A 16,697-nucleotide genomic window follows, 5' to 3' on the forward strand; every position below is an offset into this window, starting at 1 on the left:
TGGGGCGGGATGGATTTTAGCTTGTACCCATTAGAGTGGGGATATGGATAATTTTGTACCTGCCATAAATAATGGGGTTGGGGTGGAGATGAAAATTTTAGGTGGGAATTGGGATGGGAATGGAGCCTGGAGGAAACTACATCCGCATGCGCACTGCACATTGACATCAATTCAACATCTTATGCATCACAAAAAATAACAAAAAAAAAAAAAAAATATGAAAAATGGAAAATCTTCTATCAATTGCTTTGATCCAAAGGACTCGACAAAAATAGCTTTAAACAATCATTTGTCTCTTCAACCCAAGTTGGTGTTCATAGAAGATAGGGTTTTCAAGGTTGACCCATTTATGAACTTACACAACCTTAAAATATAATCTTAAGCCATTAAAAATCTCCCTTATTCACTGCTTAGCCAAGTCACAAGTTGTGATAAGTTGATGACCAATCCAGTCTTGGGTTCGAATTTACCACTATATTAAAAGCGGGAAAAGTGCTCGTAATAAGCCATTTACATCAAAATCGGGAAAAGCACTCGTTATAGAGGAAGTACAAGCGCATATCAGATATGTATGGGCAAATACATATCAGAACAAAAGACAAAATAGGGAAAAGGACAAAAAAGAAATTAAATGGTACTTTTTTAAACAAAAATGATACTCCCTCCGTTCCTAAATAAGTGTCCAGTTCCCATAAATAGCGTTCCCTTATAAGTGTCCAGTTTCCATTTTTGGACATACACCTTTCCCACTTTTCTATACACTTTTCCCACTTTTCCACACACTTTTCCCACTTTTCTATAAATCATTATTACTTTTTCTTACACATTCTACACTTTTCCCACTTTTCAATCCCTACATTCTTTTTATTTGTACTTTTAACATTAAACTATTATCTACTTTTTCCTTTTCCCAAATAAAACATTCTCAATCATCACTTCTTACACACAATTCAGTTTTATTAAATCTCGCGTAAATATCCAAAGTGGACACTTATTTAGGAACGGAGGGAGTACTTTTTTTTACAGAATAATACTTTTTTTTACAGAATGGTACTTCCTTTTTTGTCTTTTAGTTGATAAGTGTGTTTCCACACATATCTGATATGCAAAAAAACAACCTCCTCGTTATAAGCCCTTTATATCAAAATCGGGTAAAGAACCCATAATAAGCCCTTGGGTTTCATGGATGATCTCTCATTCATCAAAATTACAAAATTATTTGGTTTAACCGTGGAAAATTATATTCCCTCATGAAATTGCAAGTAGGGAATACGGAGTAATCCTTATTAAGTAACAACCACATTTTGTGGGATGTAACTTTCTCGAGAAATCATACTTCTTTCCACCAAGAGGAGCCAAATAACCTCAAAAGTTGTGATGTCAACCAAACAACCACTATCATCCTCAAAAAAAATGATCCAAAAGTAAAATAAAAGACAAGAATTTCAATGGATGCATCCTTCAAAAATCAAGAGTTCAGAAGTATGAGTTTTTCATATACTTCTACGGTGGGTTGTGTCATGGGTCATAAGTTAAGAGGGTTATGAGTGGGGTCGGGGTTCGAGCTAAGCCCACGAGTTGTGGGCCTAAACGGACTGGGCCCAAGCAAGTTCCACTCGACTTTGTGTCGAGCTTGACTGAAAAGTTAAAAACATGGCCCAGGCCTACGGGCTTTCGTGTCGGGCCGCGTGTGTATTTAGCGTGTTTTGTCGTGCCGTGCCTTGTCGTGTTTTTCCCTACAAAAGTGGTCCTGGCCCGGCCCACGGCCCACGACTTCATGCTTGTAGCAGGCTTTTTTCGTGCCGGTCGGGCCTCGGGCCGGGCCGGGCCGTGAACTATATTATAGATATATCCTTCCTGTTCTCCCTGCCATTATTCTGTAATCAATCAATAAAGCATAATACATTCTCGATACATATTACAACTTCCTCAAATTACAATGTTTCAATCAACCACCTAAACAAAGAAAATGCACAAATTTATTGACCACTTTTGAGCTAATTTATCAAACTATTAACGTGTTCATGACATTTTATGTCAATCCACTTCACTAAACTGCGCATACATAACATATATACATCATCATCATGCTATTGCAGCAGCCCCTTGCAAAAACTATACGGAGCTACTTTGTTACCCACGGTAAATTTCTATATCATGTCTAAAACAAAGAACAAAAGAGTAAAAAAAACCTCGAATCTAAGACTTACGGAGTAAAAAAAAAATATAAAAAAAAAAGATTAAAAAATATACTTATATGAATAACACCACTCTCAAATAGGGTGGTATTACTGTATTACCTTTCTTTAAGTTTTGCATTTCAGCTTCCTATGAGGTTTCAAATCCACCACGATAACGGTGATGTTATCTTTGCTACCCTTTTGTAGAGCGAGCTTGGCGAGGTAATCGGCTGCAGCTTGGGAAGCTTGATCAACACTCTTTCCCCGTTCCAGGGATGGCATCATGCTGCCGCTGCTACTGCTGCCGCTGCTGCCGCCACCGCCGCCTCCGTTCTTTTTATGCCACAACAATATTCGCCTCCGTGCTGCTTCACAGACTTCTTCATTCGTCAGCACATCCCATAAACCGTCACTAGCTAAAATGAGGCAATCGTCGTCCTTTGACCTTGGAATAACCATTACTTCTGGATCGGGAATGATCCATGGCTTTAGATACCTATCCCCTGTAAAACGCCACAAATGTAAGTAAAGTACTCCCCTCTGTTCCTGAATACTTGCAACAGTTTGATCGATCGGTCTGACACACTTGTCTCAAGACATTGATTTGACCGTAATTATACGCACTTACGTATTACTAAAAACTTTATAAAAAAAAATGATACTTGAAAAAACCTCCATAAGACTAATCCAACAACATATTACACAATAACATTTGATTTGTATACATTAGTAAGAAATTTTGGTCAAAGTTAAGGTATGAAGTGCACAATCCAAATTGTTACAAGTATTAGGAACGAAGGGAGTACAAAAGTTTAAGCAAATTGAAACAATACACTCCCTCCATCCTAAATGATTAGCATTGATTTGAAGTCATTTTAACGGGACAAGCTAAAATATCATAATTTTTAGGAAAATTTGTCAGAAAGGACCTTTTAAAACACAAAAATTGTGAGAAATGACCTTTTAAAAAAAAAGTTGTGAAGTAAGGCCCAATTGGAATTTTTTGTTGTGAATCAGGACCAAATGTGATTTTCCGGTAGTCAACGACTACTTTCCAGCGTTGACCGCCACGTGACACGCACGTGTTTCATTTGAAACGATTTTTTTAATTTATTTTAACACTATCCCTCTAATTTTTTTTCCCACCCCAACTAACTTATTAACTTTAAAAAAAAAAAAATGAATCTCTCTCTCTCTCCTGCTCTTCCCCCCATTTTCTTCTTCATTCCAAGCACAAATCTCTTCTCCTCAGTTGAAATCAATCAAATACGCACAACCCAATTGCTTTTCGGCCCTTTTCGTACGAGGTAATACTAAAAGCCCCAATTTTTTTGCTCTCATTTCTCCAATTTTGGAAATCTTGAAATTAGGGTTCTTTAATAAGCTATGAACATAGCATTGTAGGACCAAGTATTTTTGTGAGGAATTTCATCGAACACCTTACGTGCATGAATGATGTTACCGGTTTTACCGTAGAAATTGATGAGTTTTGAAGCAAGGAAGTTATCCAGGGTAAAATTGAAGAGGATAATACGACAATGGATTAGTTTTCCTTGGCGTATGAGACGATTGTTTGCGCAGAACTGAAGAAGATGGCCAAAATCGCCATTGGAGAGGATGGGTCGTTGACTAGGGTTTTAATGGCGAGTTGGATGGGGTTAAAACGTTTGATTAGTGAAGATGAGTGGGTGTATAATGGTGGGATTAAGATCTTTATACATTCTGCAATGTATGCTTCAAGTTTGCTGTAATGGATCGATTTTCATGATGGGTTTAATTAGGGTTCACCAAGAGTACTTGCCATTAATGAGGTGAAGAGGAAGGAGAAGCAACAGAGTAGTGAATAGAAAGTCCAAGCTATTTTTTTTTTTGGGTTTCTGGGTAGTTTAAAGGGGTGGGGGAAAAAAGGAGGGAAGTGTTAAAAAAAAAACGTTTAAAATAAAATATATGTGTGTCACGTGGCGGTCAACGCCGGAAAGTAGTCGTTGACTACCGGAAAATCTCATTTGGTCCTGATTCACAACTAAAAATTCCAATTGGGCCTTATTTCACAACATTTTTTTAAAAAGGTCCTTTCTCACAATTTTTGTGTTTTAAAAGGTCATTTCTGACAAATTTTCCTAATTTTTAATTTCTTACAGCTCTATTACAACCAGCGTAGGCCTTGTTCTCTTCACCTGATGTGGTATGATTTTTTTAGTTTCTGATCTGGTTTGATTTTCTAGTTTCTAATCTGGTCTGGTCTGTTTGGTCTAGTAAGCAATAAGAATAAGGTAAAGAGAACAAAGCCGTAGTAGTTCTTTGGAATTCTTAGCTAAAGGTGTAATAAAGAATAAAATGGGGAAGTTTAAATTTGAATTTACTATGTTTAGAACGTGGCATATTATTTTGGAGCCGAGGAAGTACCAGCTTATCTCAAATACAAGCAAGACATCACCCAAAAATAAAATAAACTTGGCTCCCTCCCGGCCTTTTCTTTTTGCTTCTCAGCAGCTAGCATTTCTCAAAGATTAGAAATTAGAATTGTTTAAAACTGTGGCAATGTGTATCGTGAAATTGACATTACTGCACCAATCTAACAACTTTCCCAATTCATGTCTTAGGGTTATATGTATCTCATACACTAAACTATGCACAATTGAAAGTATGCTAGAGGCTCTCCCTAACAAATTCACCTACTTGCCATTTTCCAGGAATTTCACGACATTGGAAAGCTTTTTATAGAAGGTGTTTAAATGGGGAAATACTTTCCAAGAAAGAAGTTTTTTAATATTCCACTCTCGGGTTTCTATAACCAATGCCCGCATTTTCCACAGCATTGTCTTCATCCTACTTTCCTCTCCACAATTTCTACCAAGGAACTAACAATGGAAAATGACATTTGAAAGCTGGATTGTGGAAAAATATTTTGCCAAACACAACCAAAATTCCCCTTTCCTGAATACCAATTTACTAGGGGCCCGTGTAGAAGTGGAGCACCCAGGGAGAAAAGGAAAAAATGAAAGTAAATAAAAGCAATCTCCTATACTTTGGTGTGCACTTTCTTGAAGAAGTGGCAATGGAGCCCGCGTTTTTTACCAATGAAACCTGGTTACATCTTCAGAAATATGTATAGCAATCAAATCAACTTTTTATCATCCCCTTATTACAATAGTATACGAACTTACGCTAATCCAAAGTTTTAACAGATAAGTTTTTCTTTTCTTCTGATTCGCTGCTTCTCAATTATAAGACGACTCTCTAAAGCATGTTTGACACAATTGTTAAGACAAATGAGCATCACTAACTAGGACAAATGATGTTCACCTTATTTCCACTTACTTTTGTGCAAAATAAGTTCACATAAGTTCAGTTAAGTCCAGATAAGATAAGTTCAGGAAAAATACGTGTTGACCAAGTACAATTTATAACTAAAATAACTTTGATAAGTTCTAATAAGATAAGATAAGATAAGTTCATAAAAAATTTAGTGAAAATCAGGTGAATAGAACGCACCCTTAATAAGCCAAGGCAACTTGAAGATTTCAATTTAATTCACATTCTTAAGCATGCTTGTCGAATGGCATCAGCTAACAAATGCACTAAATGGTTGATTATCTGTATGACAGGACATCATCAACCCAACATGCATCCCCCTGGTTGATGCAGTTTTCGGGAGCTGAAACATAGTCTTACCCCTAGCTAGTCAAATCTAAATAGGACGCGGATAATAAAAAAAAATGTCTCATATCAAGCATCTCCAATAGGCAAGTTATCTTTCCAGAATATCTTACCATAAGTCATTTTGTCTAGCAACTATGTTGGTCCTAAAGAACGAATTAAGTTTTTTAAACAATAAGTTGGTTTAGCATCAAATTTCAACTCTAATCTATCTTCTGCATTGAGCTAAGGCATCATGCAGCTAAAGCCAATAAGACTGAGTATAATTAGGAGAAAAAAATCAGATCGGAAATATATAGTAATATAGGCCTTGTGAAGTGTTGTAAGATTTTTCGTCATGAAAAGAACGATAACCAATAGATCTTGAAACAGAAAAAATACCAAAAGTATGCCCTGTAAACAAACAGAGACAAGAATAACTTTTGCATCATGTAAAAAACACTAACCAATAGATCTTGACATTGCAAGAACACCAAACACACGGTAGCCATTCCACTGTATGACCTTCCCATCTGCAGCTTCTATCCTATCTAGTTCATCTTTTCTGTCAGGCTGGAAAAAAAAAGGGTGAGATGATTATGATAATAAATTCATCATACTCCTAGCAGCTATGTTACACGGACTCGGATACCCCTATCAGGCACAGGTACGTGTCCAAGTGTCCGACAGATATTTTGTGAAAAAATTGCATGATTGTGGTCTAAAATGAAGTGTCGAAGTGTTCATATCCTTCTCCGAGTATCGAGGATCCGACATGGGTATTTGAGGTAAATGAAGAGTCCAAGTAACATATGCTAGCAGTTACTGGAGTGAGAAAAGATAAATGAAAAAACATAACATAAAAAACCTACTTTGTGATCAACTGATAAAGGCATGGGTGCTTTTGCACGACAGAGAACTGCCCTTGAATCACCACAATTAGCTACTAGGATATGTGTTGAGCAAACAACAGCCACAATAGCTGTCGACCCAACAGTCTCGGGTGCGATAGGTTCAAGACTAGTCTCAGAGACATCATCATTTCCCCCAGCATGGGCTTGACGAACTCCTCCAACCTCGGCATCAATTTTATGAAAAGTACGGGAAAATGCTTTTTCCCACTGCACCCCCGAGTTATCTAGAAAACTTCCATTTTGGGTACCCCTCTTCATAATTTCTATCTCTTCAGCCAATTCAACATGGAGACGATCACGGCAATAGTTAGCAACCTAAACAAAAAAGTATTAAGATTAACTAATTTACATAAGGTAAACCTCTGTGAACAAATACCATTACGGTCTGTTTGGTAGCCGGCCATAAATGGCATTAATGTGAATGAATTTGTATGTAACTTTGTAAGGAAAATCAATATCCATTCCCATGGTAATGCTAATTCACTCAAATTTTTCTCTTTTTCTTTATAAATTTTCATTACCATCCCTTACCATTTGTGGAGTGGTATTAGGTGGGAATGCAAATTTATGAAGAAAAACACCAAGTTTGTGACAAAATTTCATTACTATGGTCATCATGGTGTTATTTTCTTGTCAAATAAGTAACACTTAGATTTATTCTCATTATTCTTTTAACTTCAAAAGAAAGACAAAATATAAACAAGAGGTCCAACAGTACGCCAAATATCTTAATTGTACAAAGGGCATGACCGAATGCATCTGCGGCAAACTGAAGAAACAATACAACAGTATCTCTAACATAGAAACTACTAGATATTGCAAACTGAAGAAACAATACAACAGTATCTCTGTATCTAATTATTTTCTCAAGAAACACATAGAAAAAACAACAAAGGATTAAAAATCAATTTTAGGTTTTACCTGAGAACCTCCATGTCCATCATAAACAGCATAGAAATGTGCAGTCTGACTCAAACTTTGACTCATTCCATTCAATATCTGGTCCTCACCCATAATTTTCATTGGAAGCTTCTGGAAACATGGTATAACAGCTAGAGCATCTTCCATCTCCGGTCTCCTCCCACATATAGATGTGAAACCCCACAGAGGCACAGAACCCGTTTCAAACCCGCAATGGCTACTCATTGCTCTGACGATTTTTTCATGCGATGGTTCAAGAAGACCCATCGTCGATTTCCGATCACGTCCATCCACATCAAGATCTTCCGCAACTGCAAACACGTCTCTAACAGGATTTGGCATAGAAACTGATCCCATGGTATTAGGCTTTTGAGGAAGAACTGATTGGGTGTTCTTCTCTGTATCACTGGAATTTGCATCAGAATTAGACTCTAAAACTAGGAATTCCTCGCCATTATTACTGCTGTTTTCACTAGCCAAAGATGCGCAGGATACAAAATCTTCCTCCCCGATTTCCTGACCAGTGATTTCATAAGAAACACCAGAACTCAATGATTCAGGCACTTCCTCGTCATTCTTAACAGAAAATGATTCTACAGATTCACTAACTTTGGCAGGCAGATCATTGCAATCAACAACAACCTTATTCCCAGTAGTTGATCTGGGCACAAAGATTGCGTTTGTTTCAGGCTTATAAGACTTTGATTTCAGCACAAGCCCGGCAAGTTGCAGAGGTGAACTAATAGCCTTTTCCTCGCTAACAAGATTGCCAATCATTATTGGCATACTAACTCTTTTCTGAATCTCCTCTACAAACTCCATCAATCACATACCAATTAATACGAATTAGTACGAATTCACCTGTCTACAGTCTACCCACTTCTGTATAAACTCATGAGTGTTGATCACAAGGAATCTGGTGCCTAATCAAGTCCTTAATCACTCAACAACCAAGACAAAAACTACCTAAATCTTATCAAAATCACCTCTTCTTCTCCCTTTCTCTACTCCCCAGGAAAGATTACAGCTCAAACAACCAATTATGAGCTTCAATTCCCAGATAAACAACCAACAACAAAGAACAAAACAAGAATCTGATCAGTTGAGCATCAATAAATAGGCATCGATTTCTACTTCAATCTTGTCTATTTATGCTGAAAATCCCTAATTCCAGTTCATAAAACAAAGAAAACTCTGAAAGCTAGTCAATCTAAACACTGTTTCTTTACAAAATTACAACTAACCTTCATCAACCAAATCAAACCCAGGAAAACAAAAAAAAAGGCTTAAATTATTGATTTTCTGAATTTGGAAGAAACCCAACAAGAAAATTTATTTATTTCATTAATCCAAAAGGCAAAGGGTCATGGAAAATAACAAACAAAAATATATAGCAAAAAAACAATAATAATCACAAGAATGCCCTTTTTCCTAAATTATAAAAGTCCACTGTATGTTACCCAGATCTGAGGCAATCTGTGTGCACCCTTCAATCTTCTGTACCTTTCAACTTAACCAAATCACGAAATTAATCTACCCCAGAAAATAAAATTAAGGAAATTCAACTTAATTACCATTAAACTTCAAGAAAATCAAATACATTAACCCAAAAAAAAGTACCATTAAATTAGAATAAATAACAAAAAAGGGGAGCAAGAAGATGAAGCGACAGAGTTGCTTACCAGTTTAAAACAGCTGAAGGGAGGAGGAGAGAATGGGAAGAAGAAGGAGAAACAACAGAAATTAAAGCAAGAAAAACGCTTTTCAGTAATTAATTGATTAATATGAATTTGATTAATCAAATGTAATTGGTATTAAAAATGTGTATTTAATTATGAGAATTAAGAAAGATTGTGTATTTAACGGAAATGAGGAAATAATTAGGGGAGAAATTAAGGGAAATGATAAATCCAAGGAAGAATTTCACTTCTTCCAAGGAAATCAACTTAAAAAAAATGTGGATTTCCTTGGAAGAAGTATAATTTTCCTTGGATTTATCACTTCCCGAAATTAAAGGTGAAAGTGACAATGGAGGGGAGGAAGGACATACACGTGTCCATCCGGTGAAACCGTAGAAAAAGTGATAGTTTTTTTAGGTGAACGCAAACTCACTTTTTGCTTGTTTCACTAAACAAAACTGTCATCATGTAATGAAAACAAAACAGAATAAGCATGGAAAGTTTGGTGGGAAACGATCTTTTTGGGTATATACTTATTATTCCTGTCATGAACCCTAGATGAAAGTGAACCGTTAAATGTTGCTTAAAATTACCGTTGGTCGGAAAATGAACAGCTAAATGCCGCTTAAAATTACAGTTGGTCGGAAATTAAACAGTTAAATACCGTTTAAAATTACCGTTGGTTGGAAAATGAACAGTTAAATGCCCGATTAAAATTACCGTTTGTCGGAAAGTGAACAGTTAAATGCCGCCTGAAATTACTGTTGGTCGGAAAGTGAACAGTTAAATGCCGCTTAAAATTACCATTGGTCGGAAAGTGAACAGTCAAATGTCACTTGAAATTACTCCGGGTCAGAAAGTAAACAGTAAAAAAATGTTGCCTGAAATTACCGCTGGTCGGAAAGTGAACGGTTCAATGTCGCTTAAAATTACCGATCTTTGTCTTAATTGTGAAAATAACTTAATGAAATGCAGAGAATTCGTTGTTATTATAACTAAGATTATATCTCGTTTTCTGACATAAACCGTTAGAGAATATCTTATGCAGTTAGCAGACGCTTTTTTTGTTTACATCTTCCTTCAATGACTACAAGTAGGAAAAACATACTTGGTGGGAAACAATCTTACATGAGTTGCTTATTAATTATTCCCGTCAAGAACCCTAAGTGAAAATGGATTGTAATTGTTGCCTGAAATTATCACTCGTCATCTAGTTTGAGAATATATAGTTCAATGACATGCAAGAAATTCGTTGCAAATGTAACGAAGATTGTATACGTGTTAGAAAACATATTTATTTTTCTGACAAAAATTGTTAAACAATACAATATCTTTCTTTATTGCAAAACCGCTATAGAATACTTATGAAGTATTGAAGTTAGCGAGTTTTTTTTCCCCGTCTTCCTTCAGTGACTACAAGCGGGAGGATTTCTAGAATCCTCAATCAAAAAGATATCCTTGGTTGGCAACAACCTTTATATAGGCTACTTATTATACATTTCCATAATCAACACAACCAAGTGCAAATAAATGGTTAAATGTTGCCTAAAATTACCACTCGTCATCTTGGTTATGAATATGAAGATAGTTCAATGGTATTAACGTTTGTTGCTAATGTAACAAAGATTCCATAAGGAAATTTCTTTCTTTTTCTGTTATAAACTGTTAAGGAAATTTCTTTCTTTTTCTGTTATAAACAGTTCGAAAATATATTTCTTTATTTAAAACCGTTATAGGATATCTAATGCAGTTAGGTATCGTTATTTTCGTTTTTTTTACAACGTCTTCCTTCAGTGACTACGAGCATAAGGAGTTGCAGCTAGAGATGGTCAACGTGGCGGGTTGGGTGGGTTTGGTGGGTCGTGGGTCGGGGTAATTGACACACGACCCACCTCAGTTAACTAGGGTGGGTCGAGTCGTGGGTTGTGTCGAGAAAAATGGACACAGTACATGATGAGTCTGAAGGAAATAGTGCCCTTGGTCCAAGTATGCATTTAATGTTAAGTCTAATAAATGTGGTTCAGTATTAATTAACAAGTTAATAAATTCAGTGAGATCAAGTGAGCTGAATGTCTAGCTAGAGGCCGCTTCAGTTCAAGTGGAATTAATGATATTAATCCACAGCTTACTCTTGACTGAACCCGTAGGGTCACACAAATAGTACGTAAACGGATCAAGTATTTAATGGCATTAAATACTCCATCTATGGATATTCGGAATCGACGGATCTTGGTTTCAGTGGGAGTTGAGATCGTCACAAGCAAGAAATGAATACTCCGGAAACGATGATATTTCCGGAAACGGAAATATGGATCGTATCGGAAATATAAATATTATCCAAGTCGTAGATGTTGCCGGAAACGGAAACATGGTACGTATCGGAAAATATTATCGGAAATGAAAATATTGCCGGAAACGGAAATATTGTCAGAATCGGAAATATTAACGGAATCGAAAAATAATTCCGGAAACGGAAATATTAAATATTTGTTCGAAACGGAAATTAATTCCGGAATCGAAAATATTAAATATTGTTCGTATCGGAAATGAATTCCGGAACCGGGAATTTAATCGGAAGCGCATCGTACGAATAAGCATCGGACGAGGCCTGCCGGACGAAGGCCCAACACGAAGTCGGGCCATCGCCCAGCAAGCCAAACGCGCGCCACACGCCAAGCCAAGGCAGCGCCCAGGCCCACCGCAAGGCAGGCCTAGCGCGCGCCAAGGCCATAGCTGCGTTGCGGGCCTCGTGGCGTGGGCTGAGCGCGCGCGCATAGGCGCCCCTCGTGGGCTGCCGTGCGTGTGTGTGTTTGTGTTCATGCACGATTCCTAAAGCTATTAGGATTTGGTATATGATTAAATTCCTAATCCTAAAAGGATAAATTAATTAATTAGAGTTCTTATAGGATTCTAGTTTAATTAATTCGTATCCTAGTAGGATTCCAATTCCCTTTCCATACCTCTATAAATAAGAGCCTAGGGTCATAATTTATAGATACAATTGAAGTATTCAAAGGGTAAGTTTTTGAAAGAAACATTCAGCCATATTCTTGCACTAACCTAGCCGAAAATCCTAGCACCTTAAGGGCGATTCTAGTTGGTCAATCTTGAGGCGGATCCGGACGTACTGTAGACTATCTACGGAGGGACGACACTTGGAGTCCTAAAGACTTGTTCTTGTTCGGTTCGGGCGCATCTAGGGAGAGCACGCAACAAAGTGTATGCATCTAAACTATGCTAAATGATTATGTGTAAATAACATGCTTTCCTGGCTTTATGGTTTTTCTGCATGATTTATGTTTTGTCATATGAATCATAACCTAACAGTGGTATCACGAGCCTCTTATTATTTTCATAATCTAAAATGCATAAACATGGTTAAATATTACAAATTTGCAAGGAATTAAAGGGGTGATTAATTTTCGTAATTGTTAATTAATTGCAAATTGCGTTTATTTAATTATATGTACGCAGTTTTTCGGCAGTTTCTTCGTTACTCATCCAAATCGAGTGATTTTTGTGTCAATTCCGCATGTAAAAGGCATTCTAAAATTTTGACGAAAATAGTAATTTTTGGCCGAACCCAGAATTCCCAAATTCGAAGCCTAAGTATGACTTTTCGGAGGTTTTAGTTTTTCGAACGCAAAATTTTGTAAATTTAAGATGTTAAATTAAGTATTTGCGATTCTTGTTGATAAATCTTGAATTTTTGATTGACCTACAGTATATGTTTAACAAGTTTGAATGCCTAGCCTTGTTAATTATACAACCTAATTTGTAATTATGATTAATTTGTTGAAATTCGAATAATTTAGAATTAATTTGATTTTCATAATTAATTAATAGTTTAATTAGGTATCTGTGATTAAAATCCACCATAAAAATTGTTAATTTATGTTAAATTTTTAATTTTTATGACCTATATTTGAATCCATGTTAATCGGAAATTAATTGATTAATAAATTTTCGTTTTTTCGCCCTAAAATTATGAAATTAATATGTTTTATTAATTTGCCATTAATTTTGAATTAAAAATTTTAAATTTTTATGAAACGCTCATTTATGTTGCACGCACAAAGCAATGGAAGCTACGTGTTACCCTTAAGGGGTGTTGTATAATGCGGGCACGCGACGACGAGCAAGGGAGCTCATCGCCCGTGCGGTACGAATGCAGCGAGCAACATAGCGCATGGCGCGCGCACGAGGCAACGCAGCCTATGCGTGTGTGCATGTGTGTTATGCGATGAGCGAGGGCGACGATGCAAGGCACGAGCGACGAGCAAGACGCGTGTGGGCAGCAATGCTGCCGCGCCACAGCGCGCCTGGCTCGCCCAGCCAGCAAGCAGAACGCGCGAGCAGGGAGCGATCCCTCGCTCGGCGCGCGCTGGCCTGCGCAGCAACACGCGACATAGCACAAGGCTGCGCGCAGCGTGGCCAGCTGTGGCGTGTCGCTGTTTGTGCTTTGTGCTACGATCAATCGAACGGGGCGCGAGCCTCGTAGCTTGATGGGGCTTGGGCGCAAGCCCAAGTGCCTCGTCTCGCGACGATTGGTACGTTTTGATTTTAATTTTAATTTTCAGTTCGGAAACGATTTTATTTAATTTTAAAATTCGAAATTTAAATTGTTTTCTTGGATTTTAATTTTGAATATTATAATTATTATAAATTTTATTTATACTAATTATTTTACTAAAATTAAATCTTGAATTAATTTAAATTTGTTTAATTCAACTGAAATAAATTAAATTAATGGATTTGATTATAAATTTATATGAGCTTTAAATTTTAATTAAATTTGTATGTTTCCGGTTAGACTAGAAATACATTTTTATGTTTAAAATCAGTAAAGCATATGAATTTATTGGTTTAAGTGGGAGCATTTTTAGTCATAAACTCTTGATTAGGTCTACAAATCCCTTAAGGTTAAACAACTTGATTAGAATTAATAAGGACTAAATAATTGGTAGATTATTGGTGCCCTTGATTAATTGCTGCAAATATTTATGTGATGCATAACGTGTTTTACTAACCAGCTATGTGGGCTATTCATGATAATGAATGGGTGAATGGTATATATATGTTGCATATGTACTGTTTTGCAGGTTATGAAGTGATTAGTATGGCCCAAATAGGATAGAAAATATGGTCCGCGTACCATTAATTTGAATGTAATTGGTCTAAAGTACCAAAATTGTTTTTCAATTCAAATATGGTCTGCGTACCATCAAATAGTTGTAATTAGTTTAATTATAGCTTATCCTATTTGAAGAAAATGGCGCCTCCCACGGAGATTTTCAAGACGGACTTTGAAGTTGAAGCTTCAAGATGAAGTCGGGCCATACTAGATCACATTTATCTTATGCATGTTTTAAGTTATTTATTGCTTTTAAATATGTCTTAAATATGCATGAGATCAAAGCTTGATTATGTTGCATGATTAAGGATTTTAGTTCACTTAAAATCTAACCAACATAGTAAGAGCTTTAAGTTCCAAACTTGAAAATTGAGTTAAAAGGTGCCATGCCAAAATAACACTTACTTGGATATCCTTTCTTCATCGATCTTAGTAATAGTTTTCCGCCATAGCGAGGTGTTAGTTATCGATACTAAAGGGGTAAGGTACACAAATAATTGTGAGTACATGTTAGTTTTGGTGAAACTCAACGATATAAGTAAGGAGTCCTTTTATGTCGTGGCAAAATCGATAGGTTTACCTAATAAGTTCTTAGACGTGCCTATCAACCAAGAATAGTTTCTAGACTATTAGCAAATTAAAGGCTTTTGCTTACCTAAAAGATTTTAGAATTAAGTCTAAATACATAATGTGCTTAATTCTTCAATGGATTTTAGGATCTTGGAATCATTTTATTCACACCTGCCGGAACACATAACTTGAATGAAATGCTTAATGAACATTGAATTATGCATGTATGCTAGAATTTAAGTTTATTAAGAGAAACTGTGAATGATTATTTATTTGTTTATTCTTTTCAATTGTAGTTTTAATTATGGCAAACAACAATTCATTCAACATTCGATCAATTCTCGAAAAGGAGAAGTTGAGCGGGAAAAACTTCCTTGACTGGCAAAGGAACTTGCAAATAGTTCTTATGCAGGAAGAAAAGGAGTATGTCCTGGAAGAGGCGATGACCGAAGCCGCAGGCGAAGGGGTCACTCAGGCAGCCCTCAATCGTTGGATTGATGCCAACAAGGATGTGAAATGTCTAATGCTCGCCACCATGAGTGCAGATCTGCAGAAAACGTTCATCAACTCAGATGCTTTCACAATCATCAGTGAGTTGAAGAACATGTTCCAAGATCTGGCTCGAGTCGAAAGATTCGAGACTCATAGGCAAATTCTTGAGACCAAGCTTAAGAAAGGCGAGCCCGTAAGTCCACATGTTCTCAAAATGATTGGACTCATTGAGAATATGAGTCGGCTGGATCAACAATTCTCTCAGGAAATGGCTGTAGACACCATCCTCCATTCTCTTCATAACGGGTATGATCAGTTCAAACTGAACTACAGTATGAATAGTCTGGAAAAAACGCTCACTGAGCTTCACGGTATGCTGAAGACCGCTGAAAAGACGCTCAAAAGTGATAAGCAAGATGTGCTTATGGTGCGTGGGGGCAAGTTCAAGAAATCTGGAAAGAAGAGGAATGCTAAGAAAGGTGGCAACAAGGCCAGCCCAACTAAGAAAACTGGCGCCAAATCTGAAAAGAGGAAGGTCAGTCAACCCACTTCTGAATCCGAATGCTTCTACTGCAAGAAGAAGGGGCATTGGAAGAGAGATTGCTTGAAGCTAAAGGAAGATCAGAAGACCGTTCGACCATCTTCAGGTATTTTCGTTATAGACTGTACACTTGTTAATTCAACTTCTTGGGTATTAGATACAGGTTGTGGCTCACACTTATGTTCCAATTCTCAAGGACTAAGAAGAAGTAGAAAGTTAAGCAAGGGTGAAGTCGACCTACGAGTGGGAAATGGAGCAAGGATTGCTGCATTAGCTGTAGGAACTTATTATTTGTCGTTTCCCTCTGGGCTAGTTTTGGAACTGGAAGAGTGTTTCCATGTTCCAACTCTTACTAAAAACATCATTTCAATTTCTTGCTTAGATGCTAAGGGATTTTCCTTTTTAATAAAAGACAATAGTTGTTCGTTTTATTTTAAAGAGATGTTTTATGGATCTGCTAGATTAGTCAATGAACTATATTTATTAGATCACGACAAACAAGTTTATAACATAAATACCAAAAAGGCCAAAAAGGATGATTCAGATCTCACCTATCTGTGGCATTGTCGATTAGGCCATATTAACTTGAAACGCATGGAAAGACTTCAGAAACAAGGAATTCTAGAA

General features: G+C 36.8%; 1 protein-coding gene across 2 annotated transcripts; it reads right to left on the reverse strand.

Moving 5' to 3' along the window:
* Positions 1-1,891: 1,891 nt before the first annotated feature.
* Positions 1,892-9,498, reverse strand: LOC110776274 (protein phosphatase 2C 50). Of its 2 annotated transcripts, XM_021980820.2 has the most exons (5): positions 9,337-9,498; positions 7,655-8,701; positions 6,692-7,048; positions 6,287-6,392; positions 1,892-2,683 (listed from the first exon to the last, which is right to left on the reverse strand). In XM_021980820.2, exons 2-5 carry the CDS (start codon positions 8,474-8,476, stop codon positions 2,307-2,309), a joined length of 1,662 nt encoding a protein of 553 aa, XP_021836512.1. In that variant the 5' UTR covers positions 8,477-8,701; positions 9,337-9,498; the 3' UTR covers positions 1,892-2,306. The 2 variants fall into 2 exon arrangements, with proteins under 2 accessions (XP_021836512.1, XP_056692419.1); XM_056836441.1 differs by having other exon boundaries at positions 7,655-9,358.
* Positions 9,499-16,697: the final 7,199 nt, after the last annotated feature.

Source organism: Spinacia oleracea, chromosome 2, assembly GCF_020520425.1.
Source record: "Spinacia oleracea cultivar Varoflay chromosome 2, BTI_SOV_V1, whole genome shotgun sequence".
In the NCBI taxonomy this organism is placed as follows: domain Eukaryota; kingdom Viridiplantae; phylum Streptophyta; class Magnoliopsida; order Caryophyllales; family Amaranthaceae; genus Spinacia; species Spinacia oleracea.

What these genes read in the sequence shown, in the direction of transcription:
- LOC110776274 (XM_021980820.2), bottom strand. Translation starts at nt 8,476, where the DNA reads ATGGAGTTTGTAGAGGAGATTCAGAAAAGAGTTAGTATGCCAATAATG. An exon ending in ATGGACATGGAGGTTCTCAG is followed by an intron (nt 7,049 to 7,654) that starts GTAAAACCTAAA and finishes TTTTTTGTTTAG; the next exon opens with GTTGCTAACTATTGCCGTGA. An exon ending in TGCAATGTCAAGATCTATTG is followed by an intron (nt 2,684 to 6,286) that starts GTTAGTGTTTTT and finishes GGCGTTTTACAG; the next exon opens with GGGATAGGTATCTAAAGCCA.